The sequence below is a fragment of the Heliangelus exortis genome, chromosome 8 (genome assembly GCF_036169615.1).
Source record: "Heliangelus exortis chromosome 8, bHelExo1.hap1, whole genome shotgun sequence".
Lineage (NCBI taxonomy): Eukaryota > Metazoa > Chordata > Aves > Apodiformes > Trochilidae > Heliangelus > Heliangelus exortis.
This window is the reverse complement of record NC_092429.1, coordinates 29206933-29233922: the sequence shown is the minus strand read 5'-3', so window position 1 is coordinate 29233922 and position 26990 is coordinate 29206933. Positions and strand designations below refer to the sequence as shown.

Below are 26990 nucleotides of genomic sequence, written 5' to 3'. Positions count from 1 at the left end.
TCCGGGAGGGTCTTTGGCCGCCGTCCCTCCCCGGAACGGGCTGGGGAGCCGCGGGCGGCCCGCGAGTGCCCTCTAGCGGCATCGGGGGAGGCGGCGGGTCTGCCCGCGGGTCTGCCCCAGGCTGGGCAGCGGCGTCGGTCCCCGGGACAGGAGCTGGGGGGTGCCCGCCGAGCGCCAAGGGGGGGGTTTGGGGTGCGGGGGAGCTCACGTTTGGCAAAGGTTATAAAAAGCGCAAGGGTGCGGACAGCCCCCCGCGCAGGTGTTTGCCTGCAGCCCCCGCAGCGGAGCCGCGGCCGCGGGGTTTCCGCAGCCGAGCGTGGGGTGGGGAGTGGGGGGGAGGAATGTGCCCCGCAGCCCTCCCGCCCGCCGCCGCCCCGGAACCGTCGGTCGCGGCACTCGTTTCTGGTGGGCGGCCCCGTTGTCGCGTACCGAGGTGCAAGGGGGGACGGTTGTGGCGGCGGACCCGGGCCGCCATGGCGTCGCCCCCGCAGGCGGCGGAGAGCGGCGGTGAGGGCAGCTCGGGCTCCGGGGAGACGGCGCTGCCGCCGGGACCAGACCTGCCCGCGATATTCGAGCAGGCGGCAGAGCGCCTGCCGGGGCTGCTGCCCGCCGCCAGCAAGGAGCAGCTGCTCTACCTCTACGCCCGTTACAAGCAGGTGAGGCGGCACTGGGGCGGCCCGGCCCGGCCTGAGCGCCGGTACCGCCGGGACGTGCGGCCCGGGCAGAGCAATGAAGGGGAGGGGGGGGAGCTGAGCAGGCGCCGAGAGGCTGGGCCTGGGGCGCTCCTTGGGCTACCGGCCCAGGGCCTGTGCGGCCGCAGGAAGGATGCGAGGATGCCCGGGGCAAAAAAGTTGTGTCGGGGGGAGAGAAGAGAGGGAGGTTCCCGCTGACACCGGTGCCCGCGGCTTTGGCTGTGGTGGAAGCAGATGAAGTCCGGTGAGGGCAGAGTCTGCTGAATTCCCTCCAGGGGTGCCTCAGCCCTCCCCTGGCTCAGCCGGGACACCCTTAGTGCTGCCCCACGCTCCTCTGACACCGCGACCGTGGGGTTGGCTCCAGCGCACCGGGGAGGGGATTGAAGCCGGGTGTTGGTGTGGGGGATTCGGCCTTGCGGGAGTGAGCAGGGGGGGTGTGGAGACCAGAGCTGTGCTGGCCAGGTCCCTGCTTCTGCAGGGTGAGGGTTTGGAGGGGGTGATGGAAGGGTTCCAGTAATGATCCCAACACAAACTTAGATCTTTAGGGTTCTGATGAAGGACGTGTCTGTGCAGATCTGCCTGTGGAGGGCTTTAGAGTGGGCTGGGAAACTGAACTGCTTGGTTCTACCTGTAATGACTCCACATCCAGTCACAGTCACAACCCCAGGATTTGTCCCCCAAAAAAAAAAAAAAAAAAAAAAAAAAAAAGGAAAAGTTAAGTCGAACAAAAAAGCACCAATTAGGCTAGAAAGGACTGTGATATTCACCTAAACTGGAGAAACAAACAAATAAATTAATTAAGTATTGTTACACTTGAAAGACTAAAGAATAAAAGTGCAAATCTGAGTCAGGTGTGTGGCAAGAGATGCTGCCTGGACTTGAAGAGGGAATCTCAGCCTGTTTGGGTTACTACTCAAAGCTGGGTGTGCACACCTTCCCCCTGATCTTCCTCCCACGTGGAATACCCTTGTCCTGCTGCTGCCACTTGCAAGTGTTTTCATTTTTCAGGGCAATATTTAGTTATCCTCTGACCTGGTGGCTTCTAGGCTGTGGTTTGTGGATCATTAATTGTTTTAAAAGCAGGCTGGTCACGTGAGGCATAGTTTCCAGATATTTCTAGTGCTTCCACAGGTTTCTCCCTTTCTGAGAAAAAGGAGGGGAGGAAAAAAAATACGAGGAGAGTTAAGAGTTACAAGGTGATGCCCCAGCTGAGATGAAAGAAAAGGGTGTTTTCTCCTCTGCGATTTTTTGTCTGTCTTCTCAAGAGATTTGTTGCAAATAACTTCTTGTTTTTCACTCTGTTTGCAAAATGCTTTGTCCAGAGTGGAAACGGGGAGGCATTAATTGCTTACAACAGCTCGTTGGGTGTCAGCAGGCTCCAGAGGGCTTCCTCTGCAAGCCCAACAAGGTGTTTAATGCTAAAAAATAATGGCATCAGAAACAACAGTTTGTACACGAGTCAGAAAAAGCTGATAACCAACGTTCTCAGCAGAGATTTCCTTTTGCCTTCAGCTGAGGGGAACAGGGCACTTCTGTCCTCTCCCCCTCGGGCCCTCCTGGGCCAAGGAGGCTGCAGCCCCGGGTGCCTTTGTGCTGCCGGGTTTCTTGGCCCCCGGTGTTGCCCGGGAAGGTGCTGCCCCCGTTGGGGAGTCCCTGGGAGGGCAGCGCCGGCGACGGGAGCAGAGCTCCTGCAGGCTTGGGCTCTGCTAACTCGGGGGCTTGGCAGCGTTTGGTGCTTTAAATCACAACGAGGGTGCCGAATGCAAGTTCTCTACTTAATTACAGCAGTTGTATCAGTATGCATAACGGGCTGCTAATATATTACTGGGGTGGGCAGCAGTATTGCTGGTGCAGAAAAGGTGCTGACTCAGATCTGTCCACTGTCCTTGATTTGGCATCCTTGTCTCTCCTCACTTTAGTGTTTTCTGTCACCACGGGCCGTGATTTAAGACACGGCACCATCGTAAAAGAGGTGACAGTAACAGCTGAGCTCTGTGTTAAGATACTGTGTGTTATTTATTTCAAACTGTTTGGGTATATAGGCATTTTCCTGGATTTTTATTACCTTTTATTGGAGGCCATTTCGGGATTTTATTGCTTTTCTCTCTGATTTTGTTTATGTGTCAGAGACTTGAAAATGAGGGAATTGCTTAGTTGTCATCTCCTGTGAGGTTTTGTGAAGATGTTGCTGAGTTTATGACTCTGCCCCAGAACAGGAAGAAGAACAGGCCAGGTGATAGGGCTCTGGGCTGCAACTGCTTTTCTGTTTCTCCCCTTATTTTGTGTGGGTTTGGGCAAATTGCTTGTCGGGACCTTGGGTCTGTAGTGGTGAAGTGAAAACAGAATTTGCCTGTTATGGTGAGGGTGCAAAAAGCTGAGGTTCCAAAAGCACAGCAATGGGGCTCTCATTCAGAGAGGGGGGGAATCCAGAACTTGCTGGAAATCATAGAATCCTAGAATGGGCTGGGTTGGAAGGGACCTCAGAGCTCATCAAGTCCAACCCTTGATCCACTCCCACTGCAGTTCCCAGCCCATGGCACTGAGTGCCACATCCAGGCTCTTTTGAAATATCTCCAGGGATGGAGAATCCACCCCTTCCCTGGGCAGCCCATTCCAATGGCTGAACACCCTCTCAGTAAAGAAATTCTTTCTAATGTCCAACCTAAACCTCCCCTGGCACAACTTGAGACCTCTTGTGCCCTCTTGTCTTGCTGAGGGTTGCCTGGGAAAAGAGCCCAACCCCCCCCTGGCTCCAACCTCCTTTCAGGGAGTTGGAGAGAGTGATGAGGTCTCCCCTGAGCCTCCTCTTCTCCAGCCTCAACACCCCCAGCTCCCTCAGCCTCTCCTCATAGGATCTGTGCTCCAGTCCCTTCCCCAGCCCAGTTGCCTCCTTTGGACCTGCTCCAGCACCTCAATCTCCTTCCTGAGCTGAGGGGCCCAGAACTGGACACAGGACTCAAGCTGTGGCCTCCCCAGGGCTGAGCACAGGGGCAGAATCCCTTCCCTGGACCTGCTGGCCACGCTGTTCCTGAGCCAGCCCAGGATGCCATTGGCCTTCTTGGCCACCTGGGCACACTGCTGCCTCCTCTTCAGCTTCCTGGCAATCCAGACTCCCAGCTCCCTCTCTGTCTGGCTGCTCTCAGCCACTCTGTGCCCAGCCTGGAGCTCCCCATGGGGTTCTTGTGGCCAAAGTGCAGGACCCGGCACTGCTTGCTGAAAATGCTCTTCTTGAGAAAACTGCCCTGCCAGGAAGATGTGCTGGGGCCTCAGGAAATGCTGAGAGTTGCAGACAAGCTGGAAGCACAGGCAAGGCAGGGCTCACACTGTCCCCGAGAGTTGGTTCAAGAATAAAATCCCATTTTTGCATGGTGTCTTTTAAATATGGTAGAACATGGTGCCACAGATCTGCCTTAAACACAGGATTTTCTCCCTGCAGTGTCCTGCTGCCAGGAGTGGGGTGATGCTGGTGTTACCAGTGTCACTTTGTCTCTCTGGGACATGCAGTCCCTTGGTCATCAGGGTCGGGTCCCTTTGCCTCTGTGGTTGATACTTGCTTGTTCTTCCTGTGCCCCACTTTCAGCCATTGAGCTTTCAGCCATTTTCCCCCAGGCTGGGGCAGGTTAACAGGGCAGGAATTCCTGTCCTGGCAGGGAAATTCAGCTCACTTGGCCTGTGCACAGTTAAAGGGTTTGGTCTTGCTGCCCATGGGGGTGAGTGCTTTTACCAGTCCCTAGGGAAGCTGCAAATATGATCCACCTTGCAAGATTTACAATCAAGTAAGAATATTTGGCTGAAACTCACTGAGGTATAAATGTATTAGTTGAAAAATTAGGAAGGAGACAGTTCACCACCACCAGGAGGAGGGGCAGGAGGAAGGATCAGTTTTGGAGTAACATGGAAGGAGAATGTGAAGGTTTCTTCCAGTCTGGAACAGCTGAAGTTGCAGATGTGTGATATGCAGTGCTAACAAATCTCTGAGCATCTCTCTGTCTGGGCACTTTTCTGGAGGTTCTGACCTTCAGCTCTTGGGTGAAGGCTTCATCCAAGGTTTCTGAATGTCCCTTCTGGTCACAAATGGAGATGTCTGCAGACACTTTCCACTTGGGGCTGCTGGGTCATCTTCCTACACTTCATGAATATGGTGTCTGCAGGCAGCTCTGCATGCCAAAGCAATACTAGGAAAGTATTTCATGCATTCTGGCTGTCTTTTTTTTTTTTTTTTTTTAATGCAGCTGATGATCTGTAAATGAGGAGAGCTAAGCATCAAGTGACCAGTCAGCCCCCTGGAGACCATCTGTAATTATTTTGTTGATGCAGAATGAGAAGCTCTTGACTTGAAATGCTCAGACAGGCTCTGGTCTTTCTGCTGGTTGTGGAGAAAAAAAGCCTTTGAGGCTCTCCAGGGGAGTAGCAGGAAGACAAGGCAGAAAGGAGAGTCCTTTACAAAGTTCCACCCCACACTATTTGTCAGCATTGACATATTTGGCCTGAACTCCCCCTCCCCAGCTCAGGCTCAGGTCCCCTCTGGCCTGTCTGGTTTCTGAGCCCTTATGGAGTCTTTCAACAAAAAGAGGGAAGCCAAAACCTTTATTTTATTCCGTCCAACAAAGCCACTGCAAGCCTTTTTGATATCTTAAAATAGCAAACAGGGCACAAGCACACTGTCTTTTCCCCTCTTGATGGATGAAATTTAACTACTGTTCCTTGATTTGTATTACCAGCTCTGGTACTAATGGGCTTTCTTGATGCTGGAACAGCCTTTGAATGCCAAATCCAAAGAGAAGAAACTGCTGTCGTGTTTTGATGATGGCAGTGGAAAATTAATATTAAACCAGATATTTTTTTTTTTATCCAACTTGGCCAGTTTTTGCACTTAAGATGTTGAACTACAGAACTGCCAAGTAGGCATTTTCCATACAGATAATGAATTTGCATTTTATTTCCACGTTTGTTTGGCTTTTTAAAACAAGTTGTCCAATCCATTTCTGAGCACTGGAAAAAGCATTTACACTGCATGAATCCTGACTGATTTATAGGACTTAACTGTTGATAGCCCTTTTTCATCTTTCCCCAGGAGCAGTGATATGTTGTTATAAAGGCCAGCTAAGATGTTCTAATTTGAAAGAATTGCTCACTGGGAGGCAGTCAGATGTACAGAAAATTCATTTCAGTTAGTCACTCATATCCTCCAACACTAAATGAAAACATAGTGTAACTAATAAATATCTCTCAGCATGGGCATGCTCTCTTTAAAGCCTGAGTAATGGTTCCATCCTCAGCATAAAATCCCTACCCTGGTAAGGTGAAGAATTGTTTGTTGATTTAAGCAACTCACCTGCCTGAACACTTGAGAATTCATAAAACGTTTAGGGAATGCAGTTTAGTTTTACTTCACTAACAAAACATCCAACTAGCAGCCTTTGCCTACCTCCAGAACATACCTGGGTGCCCCTCTGGGGGTCTCTTTTAATATTAAATATTGTGTCTGTCCTGGGCTGCTCTTGCCCTGAGCTGTGCCTGGTGCTATGGGGCCTTGCTGTGCTTCCTGTATTCCAGGGGCTGCTGCATTTGGAGCTGTGGTTCTCCTCTGGCTTCTCCACTCTTTTTTCATCCATCAGCCCTGGGGGGGATATGTAGCACTTTTTTTTTTTTTTTTTTTTTTTTTTTGTAATAAAAGTTAAATTCCCATGTCTTGGTGAAACTCACTCCCTAGCACAATGGTGTTTTCATTTCAGTTAGATGTTAGATTCATTTTACCAGTGATCCCTGTGTGCAAAGGAAGGGCTTTATGTTCTGGAAGGCAGGGGCACTGATAACAGCCAGATCTGGTGGCTTCTGACCTCTGCTCCCTGGCTTCTCCAGGCAGGGACAGAGGCACATTCACTTGTAACTTCTCCTGAGCCTGTTCCTGCTCTGCTCCTGGGGCAGCTGACAGCTCTGTCCTCCTCACAGGGACACCCTGGCTGTGCTCTCAGAGCCCTGGGCAGGTGTAGCCTCTCTCAGTCCCCTGTGTTGCCCTTTGTGAGCAAACTTACAAAGGAGATGTGGTTCTAGACATCCCTGTTGTGAGAAGGTGGTCTTTGTCCCACCAGTACAGCACTCTGTGGAAAACTGCCTGATTCCCACTGGCACCAAATCCATTTTAGACTGGCTATGAGATTTTTTTTCCATATATCTGTCCACCAGTACTGGCTCTTTCCTTTGCTTCCCTGTGTTTTTTCTTTCTTTTATCCTTCCATTTTAATTTTTGGCTTGCTTTTGGCAGACTGGCCCGTGTCCCTGCCCAGGCCTTGGCTTGTCTCTCACGGTGTGCTTCCTATGCAGGCAGATGCCTCAGGGCAGAACCAGAAGCTGCTTGGCATTCCTTTGCTCTGAGTTTGTCCCCTTGCCATCCAAGGACCTCAGAAACAATTAAGCCGAGTCTGTTTACTTGAGCTTTCTGCTGGAAGCAGGGGAATTTTCAACCTTAATGAACAATCATCTCTGTAGTGACCCTTAATCACCAGGATTTTTCTGGGTACTGGTGGAGGATGAGGCATTTGGCTGGGCAGTGAACATAACACTAAGTGAGAAGTGGTTTGCTGGGAGTCCTGCTCAGGTAACCTGCAGGAGAAATGAGCTGCAGAGCAGAATTGCTTCCCTTGCACGGCACAAAGAAAACACAGGGTTGCAAGGGGGGCAACATCTGCAAGAGTGTTAAAATGAGGGTAGAACAGGGTTGTCTCTGTTCTTTCCCTCAAAAACCTTTCCTCTGCCACAAGAACAAATTACCCTGAAACCATCAGAAACCAGTATTTCTTTATGCAAGTCCTCCCTTTGCTTTGTTCTAACAGAAGGAATTTTTTTTTTTTTTTTTCAGGTGAAATTTGGAACCTGTAACACTCCCAAGCCAAGCTTCTTTGATTTTGAGGGAAAGCAGAAATGGTAAGAGGAAACCTTTGTAATGCTTAGCAATTTCTGGCTCTTCTTTTTGTTGTATCTTATCTCCTCTGTGTACAGATCCTGGACCTGAAAGTTACAAGTTAGGAGGGTCTGTCACTGAACTCCTGCTAAAATCCTTTGTTTAACAGGGAAGTGTTTGCTGCTGTGCCTGATGCAGACATGAAATATCAGACTCTTGTGTTTACCTTGTTGATCCAGGGTGAGGCTGCATACAACAGAAATGTGAAAATAGCTGCAGCTTTACCCAGGGCTTCACTTAGTGAACACCAGCTATGTTCCAGCTTGGATCACAGTTCCCTTAAAGATGTCTTCACAGCAGAGAACTGCACTGGCAGTGCCCACTCGTGGCTTTAGAGAAAAGGTGATCCTTTCAAACTCCATGAAAGGTGGCTTTGTACCCTTCTTTGGAGATATTTAGCTGGACCTGTTTGCTGTGTCCTACTGCTGACACCATAAAAATATATTGTGCTGTCTCTGAGTGGTTCACAGATGTTTTGCTCTCTCTTCTAGGGAGGCTTGGAAAGCCCTGGGAGACACCAACCCTCATCAAGCTATGCAGGAATATGTTGCTGCAGTGAAAAAACTGGACCCCAGTTGGAATCCTCAGGTAGGAAGCATGAAAATACTGTTCAGAAGAGAAACGAGCATTTGTCTTTGTAAAGCTGACAGTGGTTCAGCCTCACACAGTTTTTAATTGCTTCATGGCAAACTTCATTTTGAGCAGATTAAAGTCTAAATTCATTTAAAAAAACTCTCCTTTTGTTATGCCTGAAACATGAGGAACCATCTCTTTTATTCATAATTATCTTCATTACCGTGAGCGCATGCACGGGGTTGGTTTGGCCATAGTGATTTAATTTATTTTGCTTTTATTGGTTCATGCTGTATTTAGCATGTAAAGATACTTTTTATCCTTTTCTCATCTTTCTGTTTTCAACTACTATTTAAATGTTGATCAATACAAAGTAATCTCCATGAAAGTGACATGAACTGAATGATCAATTCTAAAAATGTTTCCTTTTTGTTTGGATGCAGCAAATTACCAAATCTGATTATGATTAGGTACTCCAACATCACAAGTGTATTTGTAAGTCCTGTATGTGTATGTGACAGGGAGACTGCACTGTCATTTTAATTAACCTGTCTTTCATCTACCAGGTTTATTACTTGATTGAATATGTAGGGAGATCTCCCTGGTTATAGGCTGTTCTTTATATAATTTTTAAAGAGGTTTGCTCTCTAGAAAAAGTATTGCCTTTGATGGGAGATAGAGTGGAGGTATTTCACTAATAGCAAAATGCTGAAGGCATGGTCATTTCTTTCATGGTAGGAAATTGATTCTTTTTTGGTTGTGTGCTTCAGAAGCAAAATATTGCATGAGCATCAGCCTGTGTATCAAGAATTTGATTGTCAGTTGTCTTCTGGTGCTGTTTGGGATACTTCAGAGTGATTGCTTTGTCCTCAGGAGTTCATGTTTCATGGTGTTGATCCTGGTTATGCAGCAAAGCAATGTTGCCATTTAGAGGGAAGCCTTTTTAATGCCCCTGGGTAAAAGAGTTTTCCATGCAGTGAAGATAGCAAAATCCAGCTGCAAGCTGTATAAATTCTTGTCTGAACTGAAATTCTCATACAGGATTAAAGTAATTTTAAAAGAATCCATGTAGGATCCTGAATGAAGAAAGCGTTTAGCACTGAAAAGTTAAATGTGCAGGGGACTAGAACTAGATAAAATTCCAACCCAAACCATTCCATATTCCTATACAAATATTCATTGAACAATGAAAAAAAAACCCACCCAGAACACCCAACATTTTCCTGAATTTTTATGGGGAGAGCTTCTGTTCATAAAAAGACTTCTCACGCGTGGTGACAAGCTTTGCTCTGGGTACTGCCTTCACTTTCTTGCCTCATAGAAATACTGTCACACGTGTGACCCGTGGGTTACACAGCTGTCAGCAAGGGAAGTGGAATGATCTGTTAGTCTAAAATATATTAGGGAAGCAATACAGCACAGAAAGAGAGTTTTCAGCACTGCTCCTCCCATCTTCTGCTGAGGTGAGGAGTGCATGTGATCATCTGCCTCCCCACTGCTGTCCCCAGGACCCAGCAGAAGCTCAGCTTTGCTGGGTGATGCTGTTGTACCAGTGTTTGGTCATCCATGTGTTGCTCCCTCCTCCCTTTTTTTTGAGTAATTGATGCAAGAAGTGTGAGCTTGCAGAAAAGTGATGCTGGAGCCTGAACAGAAGTTTCTATGCAGATGGCAGGGCAGAGGTATCAGAGTGGTTCATGTGACTGTGCATAGATTTCTTGGCTCTTTGAATCCATTGATTTTTTTACCTCTGCCTGGTCTCAGTGCATGGAACTATAATGCTGAGGAAAATCCACAGGGCATTTCTTGGCATGGCTCTTTCCTTTTCATGTGCCTTGCCTATGGCTGAGCTGAGAAACCTGTCAGGAAGTCTGAGGCCTTCACGTCGAAGCAACGTGCTCAGGTGAAGAAAGGCCTGGCAGAGGAGTCACATTGGCAGAGTGTGCAATTTAAAGGTTAGCACTAAAGTCCAGGTGACACTGCTTTCTTTAAAAGACGTCACCTCTCCTTCCTCTTACATCTTCCTTTTAATTCCACTTTTATACGACAAGACTGGTGTCAGGGTTCCTCTCACTCATGTGGCTCTACGGAGGCTGCAGCCCTTTTTTCCTGGAGCCACGAGAGGGAGCTCTCTTCTTTAAAATGATGGTGATGCATGTGTCAGGGGATGGAGATAAAATAGCTATTTCAGTCTTCAAATTTCAAATTGAATTTATAGAAAAGATCTGTGGGTACATTACAAGGTGCTTCATCACTGTCATTGTGTCTCCTTTACGTGCTTATCTTCTGGGTTCCTTTGAATTTCTCTTACGTTCACTAGATCATGAATTAAATACTCCTGGTATTTGCTTAAAAGCTGTGTAAACTGCTTGGTAGAAATGTAAAAAGTTCAGCTTTCAGATCATTGTGAATCGTAAATAGTAGTTACAGTACAAAGGTGTTGAATTTCTCATTGTGCAGCTTCATTACTTTTGCTCTTTTTAAGTTTTCTCAATATTACCTGTATTTTTCTTTTCTCGTTAAAGTTCATCTCATTAAAGTTTGTCTTGTTTGTTATCTTACATCCTCCTCAGGTTCCTGTTTCATAATATTTGCAAGGGGTTTTCAATGTCTTAGTTCTTTGGTACTACCTAATCAGAATTTAAGACTTGGAAACACCTTATCAATTTTTCCCCAGCAGATTTGCTGGTGTTTTGCAGCTTTCAGGCTGTCAGTATTTTTCTTAATAAACAGAATGGAACTAAGTGCAGTGTTTCTTATGCAGTCCAAATAGAACCATTTCTTCATTCCTGTGTCTTGATTCTTCACTGATTCATTCTTTCATGTTAACCTTGCAATCTTTGTATCAGTCCATTTGCACCATCAGACTGTAACTGCTGTAATTTAGCAATTATTGTTCCTTTTTGATGGAAAAACCCCACAAAAGTAATAGCATTCTGATGCAGCCAGGAACACACTGAGTTTGTGTTCAGAAGCAACGGGAACACCAATAGCAGCCAAAACCTGACCTGCTGCTTCCTGTTCCTGCACTTTTTTAGGAGACAACTGAACGGGAAGAGGCAGTGGCAGAGCTGTTCTCTGCTCTGGGAAGCTTGTATACCACTTCTGACAGTAGTGACCCATCCCTGGTTCATCACCATGGCTGTTCCCAATGTGCTTTAGTTTCTTCTTCACCCTTGCTGCAAGCAGGTTGCCTGATAGTCATGTCTGATCTTTTCTTTCAGGGCATTGTTTGAGAAATTGGAAAGAAAGGGTTGTTCTGCGTTTGTTTTCAGCTATTTCATTTGCTAGGAAATCTTTAAAATAACATAATCTAAAGGGTATTGAGGTGAAATACATTATCTCTGCGTGCATGAAGCTGCAGGAATTTCCTTGCTCTCTTTACCTTGAACCCAGAAGTGCAGGAACTGCCATCACGATTGCCTTTCTGGAAGTTTTGCAGTTAGTTAGGTTGTCTTCTCTTGGCAAGGGTCTTAATATTAGTGGTTTGTGTCATATGTTGTTTTGCTCTTTTTCCCAAGAATAGCTGTTAGTAGGAGGTCAGGACTATACTTGTCCATACTTGTCTCCATTCTCTTCTTGATGCAGTCTTCCTTAGTCATCTTCTACCTTTTAGCACCTCTTTTGTTTCTCCTTCATTCTTGTGAGTCATTCCTTTCAGTCTCAACTTCCAGGCAGTGGAAAGGTAATTGCTTGGGCCAGCTCAGCTCCATTTGCATATTTCAGAGACATCACCTGTCCTTCAAGTCTATTCACTCTTCCTCCAGAACAGAATGATTTATGAAGCATTTCTTTTGTATTCTCTATCCTTAAAAAGAAAGGTTTCATGAAGCCAAGGCCTCCCACTGCTTTGGGTTGGCTATAGAGGTGCATGTATCCCAGCTGCTTGCCTTCTCCTAGGTTCACCTGTTGCCTTCCTGCTTTTCTGGTGGCCTTTGCTGATGTGTGTGTGTTTGGCAGGGATGTCCCACCTGCCAGCTTGGCAACCCATCTGCAGCTTGTTGCCTGCACATGCCCACCCTGCTGCACATACCCACCTCTGCTGCCCTTTTCCCTGTGTCTCTGTGGTGCCCCTGTGTGGGCTCAGCAGTGGGGTGGTGTTGGGAGGTTTCACTCAGTGCTTGTCTTCCCTCTGTGCAATCCCTGTGTCCTCATGCCTGCCACTGTCCCTACTGTTAAAACTGGGCCCTTGCAGTATTTGCAGGTTTTTCAGGCAGTCTGGCTGTGTTTCCATTCCCCCACGTGCTCGTGGTTTATCCCAGCTCCCTCTTGGCTTTAGGCATCCTGATTTTCCAGACCTCAGGCTGCCCTTGGGGCTCCTGTCTGCAGGCACTGCTGGTCTGGAGGTGGGAGCAGGACACCGTGGTCTGCCTCTCTTCAGCTGAGCTGATGTCACAGGGGTGTGGGCAGAGGTGTGGGCACCACGCTGCAGTCAGGCCCTTAGGAGCTGTTATTGATTGTTTCTTGTAACAAGACAGTTCTACAGCACAGCTCAAACAATAAAAATAAATAATAAAAAATGCATCCAGATCTGCTCATCAGTTTTAGCCTTCCATTTGCTGATTACAGTTTTGGCATCTCTTGATTCTAAATATTTCCTTTTCATATTTCTTGCATTGCACACTTACCAGCTCCAGTCTCAGCAGCTTGTCACACTGCTGACTTCAGTGGCATCTTTCCCCAAAACACTTAGAGGCCTTCTTCCTATTTGCCTTGACTGTGGAAACTCACGGGAGGACTTAATAATTTTTCTGTTTCCTTAAAAAAAATAATAAAAAATTAAGCATTTTGACTTGATCCAACTTCACCAATAATGCATTTAATAAGATTTCTCCTGTGTAATGAGGAAATCTGAAGTGCAGAGATGTGTCTCTAAGGCAAAGCTGGAAGAGAGCTCAAGTTCAAGGAAAACAGATATTCACCAAATACCTTTTAGATGTTTCAAACCTTAAAGGTTTGAAATTCCAGTGCTGATACTTTCAGACTGTGGATTTATATATTTTTTTTTCCCCACTTGTTATTCTGTGCCTTGTTTGGGTAGAGGAGGATTTATTTCTCTGGACCAAGTGCTCAAGAGGAGTAAAATACCTCCAGTGTGTTGGTGTGGCAGCACTGAGTCATGGTGCTTGGAGCAGCTGGGAGATGACCCCTGGAGAACAGGCTGTCACTCTTAAGGCAAAGAAACTTCAGAGTGAATAAAATAGCAAATGCATTATTGCTGCAGGCTCAGAGGAGTCCAGTAAGCTGGAAAACCTGCAGGAATGAAGCAAATCGATTTGTCCAGTGGCCAGTGGGTTTTTTGCAGAGGCACTGCAGGGGGCAATATTTGATAAGGTGGGATGCCTGTTACCCTACAGGGCTGGGCTCCATCCCCCCTTCTTTCTGCTGAAACCACCTTTATCACAGTTTAAATGCACCAAGCAAGTGGAAACTAAAATGTGGAGAAGAGAATTTGCAATTTGAGGATGCAGGAAAAACAGGAGAAACAATTTCCAGATGTGCAGAGGACCTGAGTTTGTCCTTTTTGTAGGTTGCACCAGGTTTTACTGAAATGCTGTCATGATTGATCTAAATTGATGAGCCTTTTGTGTTTCATTAGGCTCTCCAAGGCAACTTAAAATTTTTTCTAGTGACTCAGATACAACTGGTGTATCCAGTGATGTTTAAGCAGGCATATGGAAATCCAAACCTGAATTCTTCTGAAATTTGGACTCATTGCTCAAGCCTGGCCTGTTTGTATCTGGAGCAAGAAGCTTCACTCTTTTGCTATTTACAGGTTTTAGGTTTTAGGTTAAGGGATTACAGTAGTGAATGGTAAATCACACTGCATATTCAGGCTGAAGTCTGGATTTTTTGGTTAGTACTGTAGGCCAATGGAATTTCTTCTGGAAATTAAATAATACAGTAGAAAAACTGTAGTCTGTAAACAAAAGGAGTGCACCCCTGATGTTTTCCTGTTTTGTGTATCAGTCAAGCAGATGTCTCCTTTGATAATCTGTCCAAGCAGCCACCCTTAGTGGTTGGGAAAGAGCAGCAGAGTGGTGTGGGCAGGATTACCAGGGGGGTGGGAAGAGCAGGAAAGGGAGAAGATGTGGCAGGGTCCCTGCCTGTCACCAGCAGCAGTTTGCTCAGGACCTGCTGGGCTGTTACTCTGGGTAAACACCTCAGTTTATGGTTTACTGTACTGCAAGGTCAAAAACTTTACAGATGGGGACTTTATTTCTTTTGTAGTGTAAAAGCAATTTAATTGCATCATGTAAGGTGGAGACTAATCAGATTATTGCTGTGGTACTTAAAGCTTGCCTTGCCTTCCTGTGCCATGCAGATGGAGAGACAGGAGCCCTGAGCAGTGCTGCCAGCATCTCTGCTCTCCAGTGCTCCCCTTTCATTCTGGGGTCTTATAGATCCTTGTGTGTAGTGAATTTCATGTTGGCCCTTTTTTCTACTACCAGAGTTATAGTAACTTTACTTAAGAATAACAATTGTAACAAAATGAAGAAGAAAAACTGCAGTTTGCTGTATGCATTTTTAAGGCTCTTATTTCAAAATACTCATTGAAAGAAGCAAATTGGTGAGAACTCAAATTCCGGTCAAGCTCCTCCCCTTTGAAAGCAAACACAAGAAAACCCAACAAAATAAAACCCAGCGTCCTGGTGGGTTATTATTATTATTTCAGAATAATCAGAAAAGGAAACACTAGAAATTAAAAACAAAACCACGAAACTGATCCACCCTGGGCTTCTGGCTTTGGGGCGTGTAAGACTGATGTGCTCTGGGTTTAGGCAGTCTTGTGAACTGCAGACTTGGGATTTTTTGTGAACCACCCTGGGGTATGTGAGCATTTAGTGGATGTCCTGAAGAGGGGTTAGATGTTGGCACACAGAAGGATTGTTCTGCCCTGCTGCCTTTTGCCAGCCGTGTTGATAAACAATGGGATTTTTTCCTCCTCTGCTGCATTTTATTGCAGACCACAAATCAAAATGCCATCTCCAGAGTGAGATTTTCAGTGTGGTGGAATTGTGGTTCTGGCAAGCTGTGCAGAAGTGAAAAAGTTAAAACGAACAAGTGTCTTGTAGTAGAAACCTAAACAGCTGGAATATGTGTCAGCCTCCCACCCCCTGGGAGTCTGTTAGATTGTTCTCTTTTGATTTTACATCTCTGCAGAAATTTATGGTCTCAGCTCCTTTTATTTATGACATTGCAATCCTCGTTCAAGCGATTGATTGAAATACAGCAGTGCCAAGATGCAAAGCCTGTGTTTTAGAGAGGTTGGAGTTTAGAAAGCAAACCAGTGATGCAGTCGTTTGTTGAAAGCTGCACTGGAACCCTGTGCAGAGGTTGTCCATGTTTTTGTATGCCTAACCTCCTTCAAAGTAAGGAATTACTGTGACAAGGATTTATACCTCTTCTCTCCCTCTTTAATCTGCCCAGCCTCACTAAAAACAAAATGTTAAATACGTGGTCCTACTAGCCCTGGAAGGGCCAAGTTTTGCTTGGAACAATGTTCTCCCCTATATTTCCAGCTGGGGTGCAGCAGTGATGATGTGCTCTGCTGTTAGTGTACTGGGCAAAGCAGATACTTAAGAATTCCAGATACTCTGGAATTGCAAGCAAGAAATCAGAGGGCTTGTTTTTAGCTCCCAGTGCAGTGATTCTGGCTGAACACTTAAGCGAAGTTGAAATATTTTTCCTTTTGCATGTGTCAGTGAATGAATTTTCATCATCTTGCACTAATTCAAAGAATCTTTTCCTATCTGGAATGTATTCAGAAAAAAGAATAATTAAGAGACCTAGTTCTGCCTTGCTGGTGCTGCATGCTGCTGCAGCAGGGTGCTGCATGTGGCATTCCAGCATCGTGATTCCTGGTGGATTGAGACCCTGCATGCTGGTCAGACCAGAGGCAAAAATGAAAACCATAAATACATAGAGTATACATATATATATACATCAAACACGTGGCATGTGATGGTGACAAGATGCAACAGCATCAGGCAAGGTGCTTTACCACGGAGCCTTCTGTGTAGCAGGGACCTGGCTGCTTTTTTCTTTCCCCCTTAATAAATGTCCAGAAGTAAGAGGTCGAATTTGTTAAAATGTCAGCCCTCAAACTGGAGTGGCTGAGGTCCAACCAGGTGTTGCCCTCTGCCATTTTTACCTTAAGGTGGCAATTCTTGGTAAGGAAAGGAAGGGCTTTAAATGCCATGTGTGGTTTTCATTGCCCTGGATGGTAAAGTAAGGTGGTGAGTAAGGCAGGGAGGTGCAGGGATGATGGTCTCTGCTTGTGGCACAAGGTGGGCACTGGGGGGGGGGGCTTTGGCTTGATCCACTGCTCACTCAGGAGCTCATGGCAGCTTTTCATCAGACTCTTGTTTTGGCCAGCAACCCACTCAGCAGTGCTAGCAGCTTGACTGTTTTATATGGGGAGAGGTGTAACCTAGAAATAAAAAAAAAAAAAAAAATCACATTTTTCAAAGTAAGTGGAGCTGTTGGGGACCTTTTGACTTGCTGTGTCTGAGCTGGTTACAGAAATTGCAGAAATAGGCAGACGTTACAGGTTTCTCTTGCTGTGGAGTGCATAATGCCTTGAGTTTTAGGTTTGGAGTTGTAGACATTTTACTTGATACTCAGCCACAGGAAGGGCCTGTGAACCCTGCTCTTCACATGGCTGTGTGCAGGGGATGGTTTAAAATAGAGTATGTGTCGATTAAAAAAAAAAACCCTGTGCTTTTAGTTAGGAGAAAATAGCTGCGATTGTTTTGTGTGTAACATAAGCTAGAGAATAATTAGGTTGTTTCCATACTGAAAATACAGCTTTTCATGTTGGGAAAAGGTTAAGTAGTTATGTTTACTTTGTTCTTTATACAAAGTATCAAGCAGGTATTGAGTGTAATTACTGGAGATTAGTGTTTTGTCTGGATGTCAGCTAACATATTAGTTAATCTCTTGTAAATGTTTTTTTGTCCCCTAAAGTGAAAAAATAATTATCCTTTGAAAGAGCAGGTGCCATGTACTACTTAGATACTCGGCACTATTGCAGCCAGTTACCTCTATTGTAAGAAAAGATGGCACTCCTTAAATGTCTCTAGAGCATCCTCTAAGTATTTCAAGCTGAACCAAGCAGCCCAAAGATAAGGAAAGGCTCAGACAATGTCCGTGTACAGCACTAAAGGCTGTTCAGAAAGGTTACACCAAAACTTCAGAAACCTTCTGTTCTGCCGGGATGTTCTGATCATTCCCTTGCCTGAGTCTGTGGGGACAAGGAGCAGTGAAGATCACTTCATTCTGCCATTTCCCTGTCTGCAGAGCTCATAAATCCTCCCTCTGCTTTCACGACCCAGATCTGATGGAGGAAACAAATTTCAGCAGCCTTGGAGCCATTCCTTTGGTGAGGGGGGGAATTGGCCTCTGCTGCTGCTGGGCTGCTGCCTGCCCCAGCTCCAGCAAGCAGGGATGAATATGTCAACAGGCAGGCTGGGTGTGGGGGGCTGAAGTCCTTTATTTCACAAAAGTTAGGGTTGCCTTTATTTTTCAAGCTTCAGAACACATTTCATCCCAAGCTGCGTAGCCTTTCAGCGTTTCCAGTTTGGCTCAGAATATGTATTTTGCTCATACAAATGTCTGTGTTAACCCATGTGAGTGTCCTTTACTAGATTGACAAAGAACAGCAATTAGAGTGCAGGCTGTGTTTGTATCCTTATTTTTGTCCCCCTCTGCCTGGCTGTTTGTGGGTTTTCATCTGGGTGATGTGACAGAAGTGATCGATTGCTTCCAGGGCTGACGATGCAGTGCTCTGTGTTGCTCTCCCAAAAGCTCCTAATTTCTGCATGCTGGGAGGTTGCAAACATTCACCCTGTGGTCTGCAGGCACCAGGACTCTGCATCTTGCTGTGGAATCTATGAAAAATACCTGATGAAGGGAGAGTCTGCTGGTGGCCTTGTGCTTGCCACCTCCATGTCCGCTTTTCCATTAAAAAAAAAAAAAAAGCAAAAAAGAAAAAGCTTCACAATTCAAAGACTGGAAGCCACTGCATTACTCTTTTTGATTAAGCATATTATTTCATTCCTGCACATGTTAATGTATACAGTGAGTCATGAAATCACAGCTATTAGCAAGCATAAAACCTGCTCGAAATTGTTAAGCATTTTACGTTTATTTCCCCTCCCCTGACTGTCCTTACTACTCATTTCCATCTGTGATTATGATGCAGTTATTAATTAACTCACTATAAGTTAAGTGAGTAATCTCAAAGGCCTTGGTTTTGATCACAGCACTGTTTAACTACAACATTAATTATAGTGTGCTTGTTTTTACGTTTTGAATGTAATCCATAAAATATTTTCCCTGTCTCACACCATGTATTTTAAGAAAAAATTCTGTGGTGAGGTGTGAAAGAACCAGAAAACTTTATCGAGCCATTAATGGAATATTTACTGTCCCTTCAGTATTTAAAACAAAAGAAACAACCCACTCCTCACTGTGCTGCCGTTTGGGTGGTTTGCTCAGGTTGTACAGATCCTCAGGGGTCTCTTGGAAGTGCTCCAGGGGCTGAGTGCTGTCCCTGAGCTGCTGCTGGGACCCGGGCAGGTTGTTGTGAGAGGGGTGCTGAGCTGCACATCCCACTCATCGGGGTGTATCTGGCCTCTGCTTCTCTGGGAGAGTTGTACCGAGCGCTGAGCTCGTGTGATTTATTCGGAATTTATTTGGAGGGTTTTATGAGTCCTGCTCAAGCGCTGAACACAGTGCCTAATTTTACAGGGCATGGAAAAAAATAATTTCCTTTAGCAGCTTTGCCTCTGAAGGGTTAATGTTTACCTCCTGCTGCAGGTAGTGTGAAGTTCAGCAAGCTGTAAAGTCAAAGATAGAGGGGGAAAATACCTTTGGAAGAGGACATTGTTTGTCCTTATTTCATGCTTCACTGACCTCCCTACGGGGGGACCCTCTGGCATTGTCCCGGGGTCAGGAGCCTCTGGCAGTGCTGGGAGACATCTCCCTGTCTTGGGACCACCTGCATTTGGGGTGCTGAGCACCCTCCTCCCCTTGGTTATCCTGGCACTGGCCTTAACTAGTGAAGGCAAAGACGGCAGCAATTATGGCACGCACAATTAACGAGCTTCTAATCCCCAGCCTTCCATGTAATTGCTGCTGTCAAATACAATTAGTGTCTGCCCAGGTTCCCTTCCCAGGGGAATGGCTGGGCCGTGGCACAGAGGAAGAGGAGGGGGTTGAGTGCCTGAAACTTCAGGAGACTTCACATTTTCTTATTGCCTCCCTAATACTCTTCACTCCTCAAATTGTGTTCAGAAATGTTAATCCAGAGCATTAAGGGGAGGTGTTGGCCAGCAGAGCAATCTTTGAGGTGTACTGGTGGGTTAACTCCCTAAAGAGTCTTCTGTAAAATTTGTCACCTGAGACTCTACCAGCTTAATTACAACTCAATCAGGACACTTCAGGGGCTTGCTGGTATCTGGCCTGAGCCTGATGGGGTTCCAGATGCCACCTGTCCTATCTTGGCAGCTGAGATGGGAGATGTTGGTCACCTCCGAGGTGCAGTTTAGAAGGTGGGACCTGGGCCAGGGTTTTTCCTGCCCTTGCCAAGCAGACGTCTTGAACATCAGTGCTTGCAACTCCTCCAGGCTTGGTGGCTCAGGACCCTTGGTTGCACACCTAAGCCCTGCAGGCACCCTGTGAGCCCAAGGCAGATTTTGGTGGCTGCCAAAGGCTGCCACATCCCTGTTAGGCAGAGGTTTTCACTGCTCTGCTGTTCTGTAGGCACCTTTCTGCAAATGGGTAGGGAGCAAGGTAAGGTGAGTGCCTGTGCAGGGAAGCCAGGGAGCTCCTGTGCTGCAGACACCTCTGCCTGAAGGAACAGGGCAGCTGCAGCCAGGTGAATTATGCAGGGCAAATTCAGATGGGAATATTATGTATATTATTCATTCCTGCAGGAACAGGAAGCTTTGATTGTGGTAATTTTGTTGGGAGCATTTTGTGTCTCCATCCTGTAAAGCCAGATACAGCTGTTGCTCAGGCACTAGTTGCATTCAGACTTTGAGAAAGAGAAGGAAACAGTAAGTAGCCTCTGAATATAACTGGAGGTAACTTCTTCCTTGCACTGCAGTGGCTCAGGTGTGAGATCCTGCAACGTAGTTCTCATTTAACTTATCTCACATTCCTGTTTTCAAGATGTGTGATGAAGAACTTGACTGTTTTGCCAGTGTAACTTCAAAGCCAAGTATTTTGATGTGAAGAACTCTTTTGATAACAGCTTTCTCTTTTTCTTAAACGTGCCTCTATGTGAAGCTACTCAAAGCTTTTTGAGTGTGGAGAAAAACCAGAGTGAGATAGATGAGAGGGGACTGGGTGGATTACAGCCACGTGCCTTGCCAAACAGCTCTTGCTGTCTGCTGGGTGTCTAGACATGCAAAGTTCTCATTTTGCTCTGGATAAAACTGGGGTGCTCTGCCTTTAACCCATGCCTAGGATCTACCTCTTCTCTTAACTCCATGTTACGGTCTTTGGTTTTTTAAGAGGTTTTACTGAGACTTGTGGTGTTCCTGATGCTATGCTGTGTCTCTGTGTAACTCCTCTGTACCTTCCCTTCTGTCAGATTCATTCCTCTGCCTGTAAAATAGCTGTGTACCACTGGGTCAGTTCAGTCCCTGCTTATCACCAGTGGTGAGTACACTTGCATCTCTAATGAGTTCTGGAATGAGTTTAAAGGGAGTTGTTGGAAGGGCCCTTAGAAGTGCCATCTTGTTAAATATGTTGTAGCCTGGTTTGTGTAGATTGGAACAAAGTTTGGGCTCTGAGGTGGAAAATAACAAATCCCTGTCCTGTGTTCAGGGATATAGCAACAGGTTTGGCCACCAAAGGAAACAGGAAACAAATAACTTTCAGGCTGCTCTCCAAAATGCAGGGAGAGAAGCGAATCGTGCTGTGATCATGGGAGGCTTCTAAGACCAAAACAGAAGGTGAACTCGAAACCTGCACGATGAAAATGTTTGTCTCTAGTTGTTTTTTCTTTCCATAATGCTTAGCATGATATAAGTATCTTCTCTTTCTCCTTTATTTTTCAATCATGATTAGACACTAATGCTGTTAAGGCTTATAAGTGAGTTTGAACTAAGATCTCGTTGAAGAGAAGATGGAGCTGGAACTGTCAGTGAGGCATTGGACAGGGTTTTTTAATGTGTCTGTCATTGTATGTTAACCTCTGAACTGGAACACAACGTCTGCTTTATGGCTGACAACAATTTAAAGGTATACATCTTGACATCCTGGATAAAGGGAGAAGGGAGAGTGGAGAAAAAAAGAATTAATGATGTTAGCAAATATTAGTCCCTGTATTTCCATTTTGCTCAGAAAGTAGTTGTCAGGCTTTGAGGCTGTCTGGAGCAGCATTGCCAGTGACAGGCAGTCGAGATGTGATTGTACCTTGAATTGAGCCAGGCTTTTATTGACAAATCCAGTGCACTGAGGCAGGGATGAGGATGCTCTGCTCTCTGCTCAGGGGGAGCACAGCTTTTCTCCTGGCATTCCTGGTGACATTTGAGAAGGATAGTTCTGGGCTTAGTGGAGTTCCCTGTACATGTGGGGAGTCAAGGGAGTCGATGATGTCTTTTAATGAGTGCACTTGCTGCATACTGAAGCACATATTCACTCATGATTTATGCCAGCTTTGGTAAACCAGACCCACCTACCAAAGTTCAGTGTCAAGGGTAATTGTGACTTTGGTATCAGCCTTTATTGTACACGAGCAGCAAAGATTCAACGGGCAGGACACAAGAACACAAGAAATTCCACTGCCTCTTAAGGCATCCCTTGTGTTTCTTCATCCCCTCAGTAAGATCTCTTGTGTTCCACAGCCTGTGCTTTGGCACTCAAGCCCTGTCCTTTAAGGTTTTTTCCTGTGCTGTCACAAATTCCCCTTTCTTCACACATTTTTTTAACTGGCAGTTTGAAGGCAACTTCCTCACACTCATGGAGCCCACGATCATTTTGCCTTTTTTACAGCATCTCACGTGGCCCTGGCTGCAGGTAGTGCTGCTGTCATCTCTGCTGGGTTCAGGCTGCAAATTATGGAAGCCTGGGATCATGTTAGTTCTTAACTATCATTAGTTACCTGTGTATCTGCAGTGCTTTTGGACAGCACTGCCAGCAGTGGAAGAAATTGAGCTGGCTTAATGGAGGGTCCCATAGTTAATTTAGTGCCTTTTTTAAAGGAGGAGAAAGAATGTGTGGTCTCAGTTTTTAATTTCATTCAAGCTTTAAATTCCCTGGTCATCATCTGTGCATATGTAGCATTTCTTCCATCTTTCCAGCCTTAAAAGACCTTTTCTGCTGTAGAAATGTTGAGATTTTAGAGGGAAAGTGCATCTGTGTGTTACTCATCTCATCAGCTCATGGGAACCACAAATAAAAACACTGCTTCCCGTGAGTGCAGTAGCTGTGATGTGGTTTGGGAGTAGCCAGTGCTTTGTCCCTCATTTGCTAGGTTGTGCTCAGAGACTGCCTGTGAGTTCTGGCAGTATTTGGAAGTGTATTGGAAGCAGGCAGATGAGCCTGTGGCATGGGCACGTTGTCAAGGGCAGCTGGAAAGGAACAACTTGAAATCTGCATCAAGGTAGACTTAACATTTCTGGGGAGAAGCACTCCTGGGAGCCTTGACTGATCCCCCTGGGAAGTCCAGTGGTGATGGATGTAGAACCACAATGCTGCCTCTCGTGGCTTTGCAGACTGGAGGCATGCATTAAATCCCCAGAGGATAGCAGAGACTTTTTCTCTAAATGTTTTATAAACTTTTTCTACATATCAAGGACTCCGATGGAATAAGCTCAGTTCAGCATTCAAAAACTGAATATTGAGTTGCTGGTTTCTGTGTGAAAGAGATGAGCTAAACAGTCCCTGGATAAAGTAACCTATATGTGGATTAAAAGGCAGAAGAGTTTTTCCCTGAGCATTTTTGGGAAAGCCTTTATTGCTAAGTGTCAGGGTTTAACACTGGCCCGGCAATTAAACCGAGTGACAGCTGCTCTCTATTAATCTCTCTCTCCTCCCTGATAAGAAAGGAGAGAGAATAAGGGAGAGAGACTTATGGGTTGGAAACTAAACTACACAACTTTAATGAAACAGTAATGATAAATAGGAAAAATTAATAAATCTATACAAATATACAAGAAAATGGATACCACGTTCCTCCCCCTTTTCCCCCAGTAGCTCTCATGTCACCCCCGAGGCTGCAGGGCAGCCCTGGGAAAGTCCAGGCTGGACTCCTGGGGTCAGCAGCAGTTGGGAGCTGGAGGCAGGAACACACAGATTCAGGCTGGGATGGATCAGGAGCACAGGCAGAGGAAGGGATGGAATCCTCCCAGGATGCTGAGTGAAGGAAAGGGAAGCAGGAAAGGCAGGAAGGGCAGGCAGCTGGAAGCGTGGCTTGGCCCTCATGATGCCTCAAATTTATCCCGAGTATGAGGTGTATGGGATGGAATCCTGTGTTTGGTCAGTTCTGGCATCTCTCTTGTCCCTTCCTCCCCAAAGGAGGCTGCAGGTGGGACCTCTTTATTCCTTCTGGAGGGTAAAATGTTCCTCAGAGCTGAGCAGTGGCCTTGGCTCTGCACACCAGGCTCTGGCTGGAACTCTAAACATCAGTGTTATCAGTCCTAGAAGAACACACTGCCTGAGAAACTGGCTGTTAATTTCAGCAAGTGCAGCTACTTACAGGAGACTTAACTAAAAGCAAAAGTAGAAGACAGAAAATCACCTTTATCCTGGCCCAAACCAGGACACTAAGTTTCCCCATGACTTCACATGTACTCAGTCAATGTGATTAATCTTTGGTAGAAATGCATTGGTTGTGCATAGAAGTGAACTTAATCTAGGAGACTTTTTTTTACTGTTTCTGCCTCTTGAAAGATGAAAGATATTTTCTCAGGTCTTGTTTCTGACTTTAAAAACTAGCAATCAAAAATGGTAGTGGGAAGACAAAATATAGATTAAAGAATTTTTAACATTTTTTGTACTGGTTGAATCTCCACTGTCCTCAATATCAAAGATGGGCAAATAGCTGTGAGAGACTGCAAGGCTGGGACAGTTGTCCTTTTGCTGCTGGTTTTATTCACCCTGGGTGTGATAATCTCCTGATGGAAGTCCACAGAACTGTGCACTGGCAAGAGCATGTTGCAATTAATGGGCTGGTTTTATCAGGGATTACTGCTGCAAACTACACACCAGTTTTAACTGCATATCCAAAACCTGAGATACCGTATGCCCTGTGAGAGCTGGGATTCTGGTGCCTGCATCCCTTGAATCATAGAATCATAGAATGGGCTGGGTTGGAAGGGACCTCAGAGCTCATCAAGTCCAACCCTTGATCCACTCCCACTGCAGTTCCCAGCCCATGGCACTGAGTGCCACATCCAGGCTCTTTTGAAATATCTCCAGGGATGGAGAATCCACCCCTTCCCTGGGCAGCCCATTCCAAGGGCTGATCACCCTCTCCGGAAAGAAATTCTTTCTAATGTCCAACCTAAACCTCCCCTGGCACAACTTGAGACCTCTTGTGCCCTCTTGTCTTGCTGAGAGTTGCCTGGGAAAAGAGCCCAACCCCCCCCTGGCTCCAACCTCCTTTCAGGGAGTTGGAGAGAGTGATGAGGTCTCCCCTGAGCCTCCTCTTCTCCAGCCTCAACACCCCCAGCTCCCTCAGCCTCTCCTCATAGGATCTGTGCTCCAGTCCCTTCACCAGCAGGGTCAGGCACTCAGACCACAGGCACTTAGCCCTTTCTGAAAGTCTGGCATCTACGTGAAGTCAAAACAATTGAAGATCCCAGGCTGCAGGGTGGTGGGGTTTTCTGTGGGTTTTTTTGATTGAAAAAGTAGGCCTGGAGCTCCATATCGATCAATCATTATTCTAATTGTTCATTTCTATTATGGTGGGAATCATTCCGAATCCTAGAGTTCCTGGGAGTAAATCATTTGGAAATGCTGCCCATTATAAAATTTAATTTTAAATCTATATTAAATAGATTTAGAAAGGCAAGCTTTGCAATCTAGTAACGTAACATTATGCTGCCTCACAGAGGCTCAGATTTTGGGTCCTGAGCTGGGAGTGCTGTGCAGGCAATGCTTTGGCTCCTGAGTGGGACAGTGAGGCTGCCACAGACACCTTTTGGGTGACCCAGCTTTGATCCAGAGCTTGCTGAGAGGTCCATCCAGCTGCCTTGGATGGAGAGGGGTTATGGGGTACCATCTGCTGTGAAAGGAGGCTTCCAGAGGGCTGATCCCATCTCGGGAGCAGGGGAAGGGGTGCGAGATGGCAGAGGGGTGGCACAGGCTGGAAAGGCATGGGAGCCAGGATGCTGGACCAATCTTTTTTTTTTTTCTTTTTTTTCTTTTTTTTCTTCTTTCAGATGGCAGAGAAGAGGGGAAAGGAAAGCAAAACTGCATTTGGAGGCCCAGTTGTCAGCTCTTTATATCAAGAAGAAACAATCAGGTGATTATCCGTGAAAGAATTCAGTTAAAAACATTATTTTTGTAATGTCACTTTGTTAAGCTTTTTTTTTTAATATTGCACAAGTGTGGTGGCAACTACAACAGAATAATAAATGACAGGAAAGAACTTTTCAGGTCCATAATCATTTAAATCAATAACTGCCTGTATCATTGCCAGGTAGTAACCTTTTGCTAGCACAGAGATGTGGGGGAAGGGCAAGGCTTCCCATATTTTAGTTACATGACTAAGAAAAGGCAATATTGGAGATTTTTAATAGAAAACCATTCAGACACTGCCTTTACACTGCCTTTTTTCACTTAGTTATTTCTTTACCAATACATTCATTAAGGGTTGTTCAGTGAAGGTTTTTATGTTAGACAGTGTTGGCCTTCAGGGAGAGTTTATGCCTTATATGAAATTAATTTTTTCTAGCTTCTGCAGCTAGCATAGTAGAAATGCATTTACTGAACTAGAATGGCTGCTTTTTAAAAACTGTCAAGGTGCAAATAGTAAGTGGCATTAGCTACTGAATAAGGACAGCTGGTTTTTGGTTTGGTTTTTTTGGTTGGTTGGTTGGTTGGGGTTTTTTTACTGTTCCAGACTACTCATCATGGGTGTAATATTAACTCCAATGCTGATATGATTGCCTGGAGGATGTTTCAGAATAGGGTGTCGGATTTTTAGTCAAAGGAAGACTAAATTTCTGAGCAGTGTTTGCTGTCATGTTGCAGTCACCCATTTATGTGGATGTGATCCCATTTCATTGAAAGATAAACGCTGCTTTCTCAACACAGAGCCTCCCAAGGTTGCTGAGAACTTTCCTGAAGTGTCAGAACTCTTAGCACAGCATTTTTTTTTTGACTTGTCGCAAACCAATGAAAAATAAATCTTGAGCTCCAAAGCTCCAAACCCTTTGCAGTGGAGCTGGGGTGGAAGTGGATGCAACTGTTCTGTGTAAGCAAATGAGGTCGCAGCTCTGCGCTGCGGGCACTTCCCCCAGCACTGCAATCCACTTTGTAGTGAGATGGAACACTTGGCCAGGAGTAGCCTTCTCTACCTTGCACAGGGAGCCAGCACAGTCAGGTGTGACCTTGGTTTAACGTGCTGTTTGAGGAATAGCACTTCTGCTAGCCACAAGCTCCTTTTTCTTCCCTGCTGTGTCAGTGTAGGTCTCAGCCAACATCTTTGGTCTCACAGTTTGACTTTGTGGTTCAAATCCTGCTCAAGTTTTTCTAGGAGTGGAACCAATCAGTGCTGCCCAGTGTTGAGTGATGTATGGGAT

General features: G+C 45.8%; 1 protein-coding gene across 1 annotated transcript in view; it reads left to right on the top strand.

The window, feature by feature from the left end:
* The first annotated feature begins 401 nt into the window (after positions 1-401).
* ACBD6 (acyl-CoA binding domain containing 6) overlaps positions 402-26990 on the top strand; it is an 88181-nt gene continuing 61592 nt past the window's right edge. Inside the window, exons 1-4 of the mRNA XM_071751373.1 lie at positions 402-656; positions 7552-7616; positions 8145-8241; positions 25626-25708. Coding sequence (XP_071607474.1) covers positions 474-656; positions 7552-7616; positions 8145-8241; positions 25626-25708 — 428 coding nt within the window. The 5' untranslated portion in view covers positions 402-473. The remainder of the gene's footprint in view (positions 657-7551; positions 7617-8144; positions 8242-25625; positions 25709-26990) is intronic.